Genomic DNA, 15,436 nt, shown 5'->3' with positions numbered 1-15,436 from the left:
TGAGGCCCCAGTTTGGGTCTCCAAAAATGTCCAATTAAACACCAGCATCAGTACTACCTACCCCATGTTGAGACTGGGGGACAGGGATCTTGAACTGTCATGAAGACATTAAATACATCCTATAAGCCCAAGGTAATCCTATCCAGGTGTACCAATTGACCTAAGTAGTTGGGGTAGAATTTCCTTCAATAGGTTGTCAGATGCTGAGGAGGAGGACAGGAAGGCTGATACAGTGATTTGTGTTGCTGTGCTAGTGCCAAGGCCCCAAGTCTGATGGAAAAAGAGGCTTGTTTCCAATGTAGGTCATTGAGAATATATATATTCTCAATATTCCGGTTATATATATATATTATATATATATATATATATATATATATATATATATATATATATATATATATATATATATATATATATATATATGTCGTACCTAGTAGCCAGAACGCACTTTTCAGCCTACTATGCAAGGCCCGATTTGCCTAATAAGTCAAGTTTTCATGAATTAATTGTTTTTCGACTACCTAACCTAAGTTTTTCGGCTACCTAACCTAATCTAACCTATAGAGATAGGTTAGGTTAGGTAGGGTTGGTTAGGTTAGGTAGGGTTGGTTAGGTTAGGTAGGGTTGGTTAGGTTCGGTCCTATATCTACGTTAATTTTAACTCCGATATAAAAAAATGACTTCATACATAATGAAATGGGTAGCTTTATCATTTCATAAGAAAAAAATGAGAGAAAATATATTAATTCATGAAAACTTGGCTTATTAGGCAAATCGGGCCTTGCATAGTAGGCTGACAAGTGCGTTCTGGCTACTAGGTACGACATTATATATATATATATATATATATATATATATAAATATATATATATATATATATATATATATATATATATATAAATATATATATAAATATAAATATAAATATATATATATATATATATATATATATATATATATATATATATATATATATATATATATATATATATTTATATTTATATTTATATATATATTTATATATATATATATATATATATATATATATATATATATTTATATATATATATATATATATATATATATATATGTCGTACCTAGTAGCCAGAACTCACTTCTCAGCCTACTATTCAAGGCCCGATTTGCCTAATAAGCCAAGTTTTCCTGAATTAATATATTTACTATAATTTTTTTCTTATGAAATGATAAAGCACCCCTTTTCTCTATGTATGAGGTCAATTTTTTTTTATTGGAGTTAAAATTAACGTAGATATATGACCGAACCTAACCAACCCTACCTAACCTAACCTAACCTATATTTATACGTAAGGTTAGGTTAGGTAGCCAAAAAAAGCTAAGTTAGGTTAGGTTAGGTAGGTTAGGTAGACGAAAAAACATTAATTCATGAAAACTTGGCTTATTAGGCAAATCGGGCCTTGAATAGTAGGCCGAGAAGTGCGTTCTGGCTATTAGGTACGACATATATATATATATATATATATATATATATATATATATATATATATATATATATATATAAATATAAATATAAATATAAATATATATATATATATATATAAATATAAATATAAATATATTATATATATATATGTATATATATATATATATATATATATATATATATATATATATATATATATATATATATATATATATATATATATATATATACAATAAACCCTGAGGATTGGGCTGCGGGGACGCTAAGCCCCTAAACATTCAACATAACTAATAAAGAAACCTCCCCCACATAGCTGCCTATTGCATTCCTTCTGTTTACTTGTAATAGCATTTGTATAGTAAGCATAGTTTAAATTGTGCCGACATGTTCGGCGGTCCCATGCGTTTAAACCCTATGGTGTGAAGTCTCTTGCTTCAAGCAGTTTTACCCTTTCATGCATTACATTTGGACCTTTTGGTAAAATACTCAAGTTGCAGGACAAGCTCAGACCTGTTAATGTGACTATCGAATTTGAGAACTATCAACTGATTTGTAAATTTAGACTAAAGAACTGTATAATCTCTTTTTTCCACATTCTTTGATAGAAGTACAGATGGATACACCAGTAAATGACATGAATGGTTTGAATAACTACTAATGTGTTCTTACATTTCATTGTCCTACTGCCTCTTATTTAAGAAAGTTGTAAATTTACCAGCAAATCAAAATTTAAGTGGCAGATAATGACTTTCTTCCAAGAGATTTTTTTTTTTTTTAGCTCCTACACCAAACCATGTCAGCAATATCATGAAAAACGTGTAGCTCAAGACAAACTAATGTAACAATAGATCTTTGAGGAAAAAAAAATGCTGGGATTAATAAAGCCAGCAATAATGGAACAACGCAAGAGACCAGCGGGAGTGTTCATGAAACCATTTCCCCGTTGAGGCGACAGCTGAAGCATCCGTACTCTTGCTCCAGGGCGTCTCAACATGCGGGTCACTGGCCTGTTGTGGGTGGCTACAAACTAAAGGGAAGGAGGCTTCAGTAATCGTCAGATCACGAGGCTGACGGTACTCGTGTTGGCGGACCATTTGTGGCAGAAGGCCACCTTTGTCATTTGTAATTAAAGCAGAAATTTATCTTCAGCCAAGCAAGAGGATATCTTAATTTATTACTACCATACAGGGTCGCAATATAAAGTCAATTATGTGACTCATTTCTCTAGTCAACCAAGCAAGTAATTATCAGAAAAGACACCAAACCGGGAAGTAATTAACAAAAGTAGTAAGTAATTATGAAAAGAAGTAATTATCAAAAGAAGGCACCAAACCGGGAAGGCTATGTCGCACCATTAAATGTGCGGGGTAATCAGAGGGCGCTAAATATCGCCAAGGATGCCAATACGAGAACAAAAACGCACAAGGCGAACGATATCAAAAGTATCCGGATCACCAAGAATGCTATCGAGGGACAAAAGACCGCGGGGGACGATCATTAGTCAACTAAGTCATTTAGTTGCGTTGTTTAATTGCCCAATTAGAAAGTGTTCTTGAACAGTTATGTTAAACCCAAAGAGTCGAGCCGCTCGACTCCCAAGTCTCTCCCAAATATTAAGGCACAGCCAAACACAGGACAAAGTCCTGTCTTTGATACCTATAAAAGGTCGCTGAGAGAGGAATAAAGTAGTGCTACAACCAAATTTTACAAGTAATCCTCCTACACCGGTGAGAGGGGGGGGGGGGGGGAGAAAGTTTACTGATGTACACGGGAATGGACAGCATGCTGGACTTTTGATCCTGTGTTCGATCCCAGGCGCCGGCGAGAAACAACGGGCAGAGATTCTTCCACCCTATGCCCCTGTTACCTAGCAGTAAAATAGGTACCTGGGTGTTAGTCAGCTGTTGGAGGGCTGGTCGAGGGCCGGGCCGCAGGGACACTAGAACTCCCGAAATCATCTCAAGATAACCTCAAGATAAGATGGAGGTTCATATACCCCCCTCCCCCCTCCTGCACCGTTCCAATGTCATGTCATTATGATATTGACAACAATTTACATTTCTTTCTGTAAAGTCTTTCTTTGCTAATATTAAATATTAAGGCCTATACTGCTATATTTACTGAGATAAAGGGACCTCAAATATCAAACATATCATCGTCTTTTCTCAACAAATTACAAAGGAAAATAAGTTGTAAAAAAATATAATAATAATTATAATGAGCTAAATAATAAATGGATACTCAAAATAATATTATATCTATATTCCTCATATTCTTAGAGACTACTATGCATGGAACGTATATGGGAATATGTATGCTACTTATATAGGCATACGTATGGTACTTAAATTGGCACATGAATGGTACTTTTAATGGAATATGTATTGTAATTATAAGGACATATGTATGATACGTATAAGGACATATATTTTGTACTTATATGGGCAGAGGTATGGTACTTACTTGGGCATATGTATGTTACTTATAAAAGCTTTTGTATGGTACCTCTATGGGCATATGTATGTTACTTATTTGGGCATGTGTATGGCACGTATGTGGGCATTTGTTTGGTACTTATATGGGTATGTGTATGGTACTTATATGGGCATGTGTATGGCACGTATATGGGCATGTGTTTGGTACTTATATGGGCATGTGTATGGGACGTATATGGGCATGTTTATAGTACGTGTATAAATGAATATGTACGTATATAAATGAATACGAATATAAATGAATATTAGTGAAGTTACTGTCCCTGGCGTTTAACTGTGTTATAATTTTTTATGTCATGTAACTGGATCAAGGGGTGGACCCCAAATCCACTTTGAACTTTCCGAACCACTTATCAGTTACCGTACAAAGTTCAGTTCCAATTTTCTTCTTGCCTTCTACCTTACACAGACAGTCATACTTGTTTTATAGATACAGAAGATAGACAATGATTAAATCAAGTAATATAAACTTGACCAGAGGATGAAGACAAACATGGGGTACAGTCCGCCACCTGCGAAGAACACGAGCCCGGCCGAAATCGTCATTTATCTCAAAACTTAAAATCAAAACCAGCCATAGAATCGCTTTGAAAATGTTACCATTGTGTTTACCACAACAATTTACAATTCTTCATTTTCATTTACATGATTTAATCATTGTCTATCTTCTGTATCTATAAAACAAGAATGACTGTCTGTGTAAGGTAGAAAGCAAGCAGAAACTTGGAACTGAACTTTGTACGGTAACTGATAAGTGGTTCGGAAAGTTCAAAGTGGATTTGGGGTCCACCCCTTGATCCAGTTACATGACATACAAAATTGTAATACAGTTAAACACCAGGGACAGTAACTTCACTAATATTCATTTATATTCGTATTCTTTTATATACGTACATATTCATTTATATACGTACCATAAACATACCCATATACGTCCCATACACATGCCCATATAAGTACCAAACACATGCCCATATACGTGCCATACACATGCCCATATAAGTACCATACACATACCCATATAAGTACCAAACAAATGCCCACATACGTGCCATACACATGCCCAAATAAGTAACATACATATGCCCATAGAGGTACCATACAAAAGCTTTTATAAGTAACATACATATGCCCAAGTAAGTACCATACCTCTGCCCTTATAAGTACAAAATATATGTCCTTATACGTATCATACATATGCCCTTATAATTACAATACATATTCCATTAAAAGTACCATTCATGTGCCAATTTAAGTACCATACGTATGCCTATATAAGTAGCATACATATTCCCATATACGTTCCATGCATAGTAGTCTCTAAGAATATGAGGAATATAGATATAATATTATTTTGAGTATCCATTTATTATTTAGCTCATTATAATTATTATTATATTTTTTACAACTCATTTTCCTTTGTAATTTGTTGAGAAAACACGATGATATGTTTGATATTTGAGGTCCCTTTATCTCAGTAAATATAGCAGTATAGGCCTTAATATTTAAAATTAGCAAAGAAAGACTTTACAGAAAGAAATGTAAATTGTTGTGGTAAACACAATGGTAACATTTTCAAAACGATTCTATGGCTGGTTTTGATTTTGAGTTTTGAGAAAAATGACGATTTCGGCCGGGCTCGTGTTCTTCGCAGGCGGCGAAGACTGTACCCCTGTTTGTCTTCATCCTCTGGTCAAGTTTTTATTATTTGATTTAATCATTGTCTATCTTCTGTATCTATGAAACAAGTATGACTGTCTGTGTAAGGTAGAAGGCAAGAAGAAACTTGGAACTGAACTTTGTACGGTAAGTGATAAGTGGTTCGGAAAGTTCAAAGTGGATTTGGGGTCCACCCCCTTGATCCAGTTACATGACATAAAAAATTGTAGTACAGTTAAACACCAGGGACAGTAACTTCACTAATATTCATTTATATTCGTATTCTTTTATATACGTACATATTCATTTATATACGTACCATAAACATGCCCATATACGTGCCATACACATGCCCATATAAGTACCAAACACATGCCCATATACGTGCCATACACATGCCCATATAAGTACCATACACATACCCATATAAGTACCAAACAAATGCCCACATACGTGCCATACACATGCCCAAATAAGTAACATACATATGCCCATAGAGATACCATACAAAAGCTTTGCAACCATGAAAGCCCTTTCATGGTTGTCGTCAATACCTTCAAGTTTTCACTTTTTTGGTAGTCAGAACCTCCCATCATTGGTAATTCTTACTAATGCCAGATGCACCATTCAGGAATACATCCTTTCCATCAACTAAAGAACCAGTATCTGCAATAGACACTGGAAATATGGGCATGGAACCTGAAAGTGTAGTGGTGAGGTGACTTGGCCCTTTGTGTGATGACCCCAACCATTCTAGGTCATTTTGTTCTCCCTTTGCTCACTGCAGCAACTGTGGTAACATCCTTCATTCCTTTTACTGATATTGTATGCATTATAAATTTGAGCAAGGTACCCTCAACCAGAAACATCAATATCATAGTCTTTCCCCGACAAGACACCAGGTCCAATGTCTGTCCTCGTTTTCTGACATGACTTGTGCTCATGCATTGCATTATATTTCTCCAACCCACTTTTCTTTCCTTTCTTGGTTGCACAACCATTTTCAAGCTTTAAACCCCTTCACTTACACCAGCTTTTTCCCTTCTTTTGCTCCCCAGCATCCTGAAGCCAAGAGTGTTTCTCTGATGTGTCTAATCTATGTTTCTAGCTCTTCCACTGCTGTATATATATTGAATCCCCACATCTCCACTCTTCTGTACAGCTGCTTCTGTTGTGAGCCCATCCAATTCTCGAGTCTATCTTCTTCCTCAGCCCTCCCCTCTGTCTTGACTATGACCATCTTGGTCAATATCCACCCGTCCCTTGATCATCCTCATTTTCCCCCACACTCATTCAGAGATGGTGGAGTCTATCCCACAGTACCTTGAAACTGCCACACACCTGTCTCTGTCAGAAATGTAAACCTAATTCCTCTCCCACTTCCTTTTCAAAGGGAAAGAAGGCCTCAGTCCTCACCCTGGCTGCTACCTCCAACCTTTTTCATGCATCTCCTCCCAGCTTGTTAATGGAGTAGGCTTACCTTGTTATGGATGTTCCCAGCACTCTTGTTCCTACCTCTGGTGGCACCCTTGATCCAAAGAATGCCACCGGTTGTCTTTACTCCAATCACACTCCCTTGACAGCTCCTTCCCAGTGCCTCCCCCCTCACTAGACAACTGTCGATTCACTTATACTCCTTACTATGAAACTTTTGACCCCACCTACTCTGCTGACTTTGCATATACTTCCAACCTTAATTATTCCAAATCTGTTCCTGATCTCCCCTAATATATTTTTTGTTGATTTTTTTATTGTAGTCATTGTATTTACAATGTTTATTCTTCAGTACAATATATAGTACATGGTTTTTATGCTAATTTTCATGAACTGCATCTTTTGATCTCATAGTTTACACCACTTTGTCTCCAGAAGCTGATGTTGGCACTCATTCTGGTCACTTTTGTGGTTATTCCTTTCTCTCTTTCCTCCCCTCCAGCTTTTTCCGGCATCCTAAACTTTTCTGATATCTTGATCTAGAACAACGTTTCCTTTGTGCCCTCTTCTATTTCAGTTGCATTTACAAAAATTTACAAAAATTTGTAAAGATGGGCATTCGTCAACCAAGGTTCCACTGTATCTCCATGTGGTGTTATAAGCCTCTTGCAGATCAAAAAGAATAGCTACAATGGAAGTATTTGCAGAAAAGGCAGTACAAATATAGGCTTCCAAGTCTGCCAAGGTATCAGTCGTGCTGTGACATGTGCAAAAGCCAAATTGTGAAGAGAATGTGATGGTGTTCTAAAAAAACATCCAAGTACATTATCATTCAAAAAGTTTACAAATACAACTTGAAATGGGAGGAAAATTTTTAGAGGAATTCCCTTGAGTAACAGGTTATCTAATGGGAAGAATGACTACCTTGAGCCAGTCTCTAGGAACCATTGTTGTCTCCCAAATACGGTTATATATATTAGTATGCAGTAAATGCTGAAAGGCATACAGAGGAAGATGATGAAGCATCTCCTAGTGAATATTATCTAAGCCCGCTGCTGTAGAATTACAGACAAGGTGGACTGGAGTTCAGAAAGAGTGAAGAGATCGTTATGGGCAAGTTGGAAGCAAGTGAGAGTAAGGAGCAAGATCCAATAAAGGGCTTAAGAGTAAGGGAAGTAGAGGGAGATCTGTTCCAGAACTACCAGCTGAAAAGTGCGAACCCAGTTCATTTGCTATCAACACCAGATCTGCAACAATGGAACCACAAAGATGGACAGGCTATAACAAATTCACCCACAGTCTTATGGATATTCTTCCAGACAAGGGGAGGGGAGGGGTGTGAACAGCAATGATGGAGATGCAAGATTTCCTACTCCCACGTTTAGATATATAGCCCTGCGGGACACTGCACTCCCCTTCTCAAACAGAGTAAAAGATTCGGGTGTGTTCCAGCATCGGTACTTTTCCAGGCTGCACACTTTCAGTGTACAGCTTGAATACAGTCTAAAAAAGCCTGAATACAGTCCAAGATCCACCAAAGATTGCACTTAAGCATGCTATATGAGCCATAGCAAGGAAGAGAGGATGGCAGCCTCTTAATAAGGCGGTCCATAGAATTACCCAAATCAGCCCAAATCGGCCCAAAACTACACAAATCGTCCTAGCATTACGTAAGTAATGAAGAAATATGGTATATTTACTTACTATAATGTTGGTGCTACACGTAGAACATGATCAAACCTATTTTTACTCTGAAATAATCTAATTTCATAACGAAATAAGACGTAAATATGAGAGAGGTGACGCCATAGGAAGTCGACGGTCTAAGCGACAATTGTGTGGAGCGACTTATCCAAGATATATGGTCGCCTGGAGAGTGTTTGCTGCCATAACAGCCTCCTGTACACAGTGACCCAGTCCTTTTCGTTCATTGAACACGGAACCCTACACGCCCTCTGATATATTGCTTAATTAACAAATATTCACAAATAAAGATTATATTTGTATATGTTATCAGAAAGACAGATATAAAATAGTTTTTGTGAATCCGTCACAGAGATTATACCTTATTAGAGAGGAAAAATATTCATACTTTAAACAAGGCTTCATGGCCGACGCTCTCCTTACCGATATGGGAACTATGACCTTCCGAAGATCAATGTTAATTTAATCTAGATATTGTAATAAACGAAGTTTTCTATGTCATCATAAAGACATAAATATAAGCTGCATGTTAATACTTTGGCATAAATATAACTGAAGTGAAAGTGAAGATATATGCCTTTTTATAGTTACTTGATGGCTCGCTCAGGGAGTGTGAAGGCCACACAAGCCAATCAATTTTATAATTACTTTGCATATATGCAAAGTAACGCCATAGGTCTTTATGTCAGAATAAAGACATGTAGACGATAATGTAACTACATTTCAAGGAAAACATATCTTAATATAATTATTAAATGAATCCAAAGTTATGGTTAAATAAATAGCCAATACCACACAATCGCCGGTGTCCGGACACATAATAATAATAATAATAATAATCTTTATTTAGGTAAGGTACATACATAAAGAGATTTACAAAGTTTGTTGGCTTTATAGATAGAGCTATAGATAGAACATGAATAGTCGCATTAGGTGAAAGGAAATGTACCCAACCATTTCCATTTACCCAACCAGTTTGTGCACCCTATACTCATCCTCTGTGCGGTAATTTATTGTGCACCCCATACTCATCTTGTTACCAGTAGTTTGTGCAACCCATACTCATCCTGTGACCCGTAATTTATTGTGCATCCCATACTCATCCTGTTACCGGTAGTTTGTGCAGCCCATACCCATCCTGTGACCTGTAATTTATTGTACAACCCATACTTATCCTGTGACCTGTAGTTTATTGTGCAACTAATACTCATCCTGTGAGTCATAGGACATTGCGCAACCCTTTCTCATCGTGTGAATCTTTGTTTACTTTGCTCTCCATATTCATCCTCTGCGCGATAGTTTCTTGTGCAACCCATACCCATGATGTGAGTGGTAGTTTATTGTGTACCCTATACTCATCCTGTGAGTATAGGGTACACAATTCTTGTTTGGATTCTTGTAATGTTATTTGTCTATTTGTACTCACAGCATTTGTGCGCCCCTTGAGGGACTTGAATTAGAGGGGGGTTGAAATGGGTCCGTCTAATTACCACAAGCTACCACAAACTACACAAACTTCAGAAAGCTTCCTGGCAATACGTTAGTAATGAATAAATATGATATATTAAGTTAGGCTGACCTAACCTAACCTAACCTAACCTAACCTAACCTATCCTAACCTATCCTAACCTATCCTAACCTATCCTAACCTAACCTAACCTAACCTAACCTAACCTAACCTAACCTAACTTAACCAAACCTAACCTAACCTAACCGAAGCTTGGATCGTCGACTTGATTTGGCGTCACCAGCTTTTTATTTTCGTCTAATTTCTTTATAAAAAGATACTTTTTCAGATTAAAATTATGTTTTTTCGTGTTGTACATTCAGCACCAACATTATAATGAGTAAATATATCATATTTATTCATTACTAACGTATTGCCAGGAAGCTTTCTGAAGTTTGTGTAGTTTGTGGTAGCTTGTGGTAATTAGACGGACCGCTGGCGGGCGGCGTTCTTGCCAACTATATGGCTGTTAAGTTGAAAATTGTAATTGTTAAGAGCATTCTATTGTGGTTTTAATATTGAACAATTATACATATACGAAACAGACAAATCTGGTGTCCGAAATAGTAAAAATATTAGTGTGCGATGTGATCAATGTAAGGGGGATATTGGGTGTGCCTCGTATCCCCTACAACAACAAGAAGTTCGAGAGCGATGAGGCCGCCACCTACTAGCTTCAGGATGTCGTCGAATCTAAATCAACAATATACTACCGCCGCTACTTTCTCGGAAACGTAAGTACCTGCCGCTTTACTTCTCACCCTGCCTAGCCTGGCCTGGCCTGACCTGGCCTAGTCAGACCTGACCAGACCTGACCTGGCCTAGCCTTACCTAGCCTAGTCTGACCTGGCCTAGTCTGACCTGACCTGGCCTAGCCTTACCCAACACTAATCACCACACGTGACAGCCCAAACGAATCACAAATAAGTACACATAACAAGTCATATGCCCGGACACTCTTTCATCTTGGGGACTGAGTGGTAACTATTGTATAGAAGAGCCGGCTCCCTGAGAGTGGTAAGAGGGCGTGATAAGAGGCTAACGTGTGGTCTTGAAGGAAGTCGATAAAGCAGACAATTTTCAAAAGGAAGGGCAGCATAACGAGCAGACAGGAATGGACAGACAGTCGGTTATCCCATAATGTGTAATACGCCCCGCACAGCATGGGTGGAGTGGGGGGGGGGGGGGGGTTGTAGCAGGGCACAGTATGGCGATGGTGCGGGTGAAGTACACACCCACTGAATTCCTGCCATCAATAATTGTTTTCATAACCATTAGAACAATGGCATCCCTCCAGCCACCATCCTTCCACTGACCCCCCTCCTCTGGTCCTCCACCTCAGACAATAACCTCCCACACCCCCTCTCCCTTCCAGACATCAGCATGTCAAAATCAGTACCATAATGTGTTTAAACTATTTAAACTAAGTCATTGTGTATCTCAAGGTATCTTAATTCATTTGAAAGTGTACATGTGCATTCGTTCATATACTCGCCTAATTGCGCTTGCTGGGGTTGAGCTCTGGCTCTTTAGTTCCACCTCTCAACCGTCAATCAACAGGTGTACAGGTTTCTGAGCCTATTGGGCTCTATCATATCTACACTTGAACCTGTGTATGGAGTCAGCCTCCACCACATCACTTACTAATGCATTCCATTAGATATAATCATATATGATTACACATAATCATAATCATTCCATACACATAATCATATATGTGTACGTCAACGTATACATACATGCGTATATATACCTCATATTAAAATACTGATAAACGAATGACCATGAACAAATTAATTTATAATTGTAGCATTATATATAATTTTAATAGACTAATTACGTGTTTATAAATAAATAAATAAAATAAATATGTTTATTCAGGTAAGGTACATACATACAAGTGATGTTACATTAATGGATTGATATATAGATAGAGCTAGTACATACAATGCCTAAAGCCACTATTACGCAATGCGTTTCGGGCAAAGTTTTTATACATTTGAATGGTCCAGACAGGTGGCCAGCCTTGGACATATACACTTCTGGTAGGCACAATGACCTCATGTTAGACCCTTGATAGATTAAGTGAGAGAGAGAGAGAGAGCTGGGGCAGGGAGGTGCGTGCCCCAGGGAGATAATCCATGCCCATGCCCCGCCTCGAGGTCAGTTCTCGAGTCACACCAAGAATAACAATCGAGCAAGTTGTCCTGACCAGGATGTGGCATATTAGGGAGGGTTGAGGAATAGGAAGCCTGTCTGATAGGGCTCTTGGCAAGCAGCTCTCCCTCAGTCTACCTATCTATATGGAAGAAATGTATCTAGGCCCTCCTCCCCCCTGCCTATTCTCTCTCCCCCACCTTTCTTCCTTCATTTCCTCCCTCCTTCCCTCCCCCTCACTGGTGAGAGAGTAGGAGTGTGAGAGTGGTTAGAGAACTCGTAGTTCTCACGCTCGTGAAATTGTCTGCGACCCTGGAGGAGTAGAGCGGAGGGGGGGGTGAAAGTAGGTGACGATGGAGGAGTAGAGGGGAGCATTATATGCAGTGAACGTAGGTGTCTATGGAAGAGTACATCATAGAGGAGGGTGAAAGGAAGGTGACGATGGAGGAGGAGAAGGGAGGGGGTGTGAAGGTAGGTGATGATGGAGGAGTAGAGGGGAGGAGGGGGGCAAAGGTAGGTGTCTATGGAAAGTACATCATAGAGGGGGGTGAAGGTAGGTGGCGATGGAGTAGAGCAAAAGGGGTGGGGGTTGAAAGTAATCCTGAGTTTAATTTTTTAGTTTTATATAGTGACACCTCGGCTTACGAATGAATATTTATGAACTTTTCGGGTTACGAGCCTAATTTCTTCGAAAAATTTGAATCGGGTTACAAACTTTGCCTCGGGAAAGGAGTTTGTTGATATACGTATGGGCTGACCTAGCACGTGGTGGCATGGTGATCGCGCCTCAGTTTACCAGTGTCTCCTGCCTAGTAAATATCGCACCTGAATTCTTTGTAAAGCATTACATTTGTTTTGGGATTTTTGGCTATTTGAACATAAAATTTGTTATGATATATCTTGCCATGAGTCCCAAGAAAGCCAGTGGTAAGGTTCAAGCCAAGAAAACACATGTGAGAATGACCATAGAGGAAAAACAAGAGAGCATTCATAAACATCAAAATGGTGCACAGGTTGTTGAACTAGCTAGGCAGTACAACAAATCTATGTCAACAATATGCACTATACTTGCTAAGAAAAAGGACATTATGAGCATTAAAGTGGCAAAAGGCATATCAACAATCCCGAAACAAAGAACACAAACACTTGAGGATGTTAAAAAGTTTTTATTAATTTGGATACACAACAAGGAGTTAGCAGGTGATAGCATTCCAGAGGCCATCATTTGTGAGAAACCAAGGCATTTGCATGAAGACCTTTTAAAGAAAACCCCTGGAACGAGGGGGGGGGGGGAAGATGAATCAAGTTTGAAAATGTGAAAAGTTTGTGTGACAATAGAGCCTCGTGGAAACTTTTGCTGTGGTCATTACCTGGTGGAATGCACCCAGGATGGAGTATTAGGGCTATACATCTTTTAAATCATAAAAGTAATAAACATTTCCCATCAACCTTACAAACAATATTAACCTATTTTCATGTATTTCCCCCATGTGCATTTTAACAAAGTTGCTAAATTGCCTTTATCATTCTGTAAAATTTCAATTACAGTACTGTATGTGTAATTTTGTTAATATAAATGGACTGAATATTCTGAAATTGCTATTAATTTTACAATTTCAGATTCAAAGGTGGTCTGGACACCCAATTTGGTCAGACAGGTGAAGAGAGCATTTAGGATAGTTCGAAGAGATGAAGATGGTCGCAATTGTGTTCGAAGAGGCAAACGCCCCCCTTTGCTCCTGACACTATGTTCAACCATTGACCTCTGCACACCTAACACAAGGTAGGTTGAAAACTCCTCCTTTATGTCATTGGTACATTAGCCAGAAACTCAGGGCTCATGTAGGAATATCCCTAAAAAAAAAAAAAGTGGCCCCAACAATGTATCCTCCAAGTCTGGAGGATGAGCAGGAGCATTGTCGAGAAGCAGGACCTTGAGTGTCAAACTTTTCTCTTGCAGATATTTTTTGATGGCAGGGCAAACCACTCCACATCACAGTTTTTCTGCACGTTATATATTTTTTAAAACTCTTGGATTTTCGGAATGATACACGTGCAAGGGTTTAATTTTCAAATCGCCACACAGCACAAGAGTTAGCCTATCCTGACACAAGTTAGCCCAAGTTAGCTTGTGTCCGGGCAGTGACGTCTCCTCTTGGGTAATGTATGTCCTCTTCGGCAATTTTTTCCAGAATAGTCATGTCTCCTCACAATTAAACACTTGTTGTGGAATATATCCATCAATACAGTATCTACAAAATCTTTAAAATCACGAACAAATCTTTCAGCCCCTACTTTGTCTGAGCTGGCACCCTCACCATGCCTCACAACACTATGAATACCACGTCTTTTTTCAAAATTTCTCAAACCATCGCCTACTCACCTTAAACTCTTTCGTATCTGCAAAACTCGTTCTAGGGGTTTTCTTTATAAGATCTTGCATGAAGATTTCATTGTTGACCAAACCACACACTGGAAATTGAATAGACGACGACATTTCGATCCGTCCTGGACCATTATAAAGTCGATTGTGATGAGATGAGGGAAGCAAGAGCATTAAGTAGGCAAGAGAGAGAGGTGAGGAGATGGCAAGTATGTACATATGTACATGAATAAAACATGTACATACTTATACATAACGTGTGTAAATAGTGTAATAAACACAATAACAGTATTTTGGGAGGAAGAATGTTGGCGAGTAATGTGTTGGAGAAGGGAGGGAGGACTGGCAGGGTGTGGCAGCTCACTCATGTTTTTTGGGCTCACCATACCATCATAGTGGATCGTTATGGTGAATACATACGTAGATGGGTATATACAATGTGTGTATATAGTGTAATAACAGCAAAAACACTGTTTGATTGTAGAATATGTTGCATATATGAGGCCCATAATTTTGAGCATAGCGATGTTCTATACTTTGAATTATATAAATTCCACAAATTACACACTTTTCAATAATATTACAGCAAAAAAAAGAAGAAATGAATGAGAAACTTCAAAATAATTGCGCAACAT

The 15,436-nt window shown here is 38.3% G+C and overlaps 1 protein-coding gene across 10 annotated transcripts in view; it reads left to right on the top strand.

The window, feature by feature from the left end:
- The window catches only part of LOC138373292 (uncharacterized), a 294,206-nt gene that overhangs the window by 167,692 nt on the left and 111,078 nt on the right, over positions 1-15,436 (top strand). For 5 of the 10 annotated variants that reach the window (XR_011231121.1, XM_069339431.1, XM_069339432.1 and 2 more), the window contains exon 4: positions 14,039-14,201. Coding sequence is in view for 4 of the 10 variants with exons in the window: in XM_069339431.1 (XP_069195532.1) it covers positions 14,039-14,201 (163 nt within the window). In the remaining 6 variants the exon portion in view is untranslated. Of the gene's footprint in view, positions 1-8,705; positions 8,721-10,064; positions 10,080-10,772; positions 10,996-13,215; positions 13,231-14,038; positions 14,202-15,436 lie in introns of those variants that run through there. The other 5 variants (XR_011231119.1, XR_011231120.1, XR_011231123.1 and 2 more) reach the window with 5 other exon arrangements.

Source organism: Procambarus clarkii, chromosome 41 (genome assembly GCF_040958095.1).
Source record: "Procambarus clarkii isolate CNS0578487 chromosome 41, FALCON_Pclarkii_2.0, whole genome shotgun sequence".
NCBI classification, from domain to species: Eukaryota; Metazoa; Arthropoda; class Malacostraca; order Decapoda; family Cambaridae; genus Procambarus; species Procambarus clarkii.
Note: the sequence above shows the minus strand (reverse complement) of the source record. Positions and strands in the feature narration are given on the sequence as shown.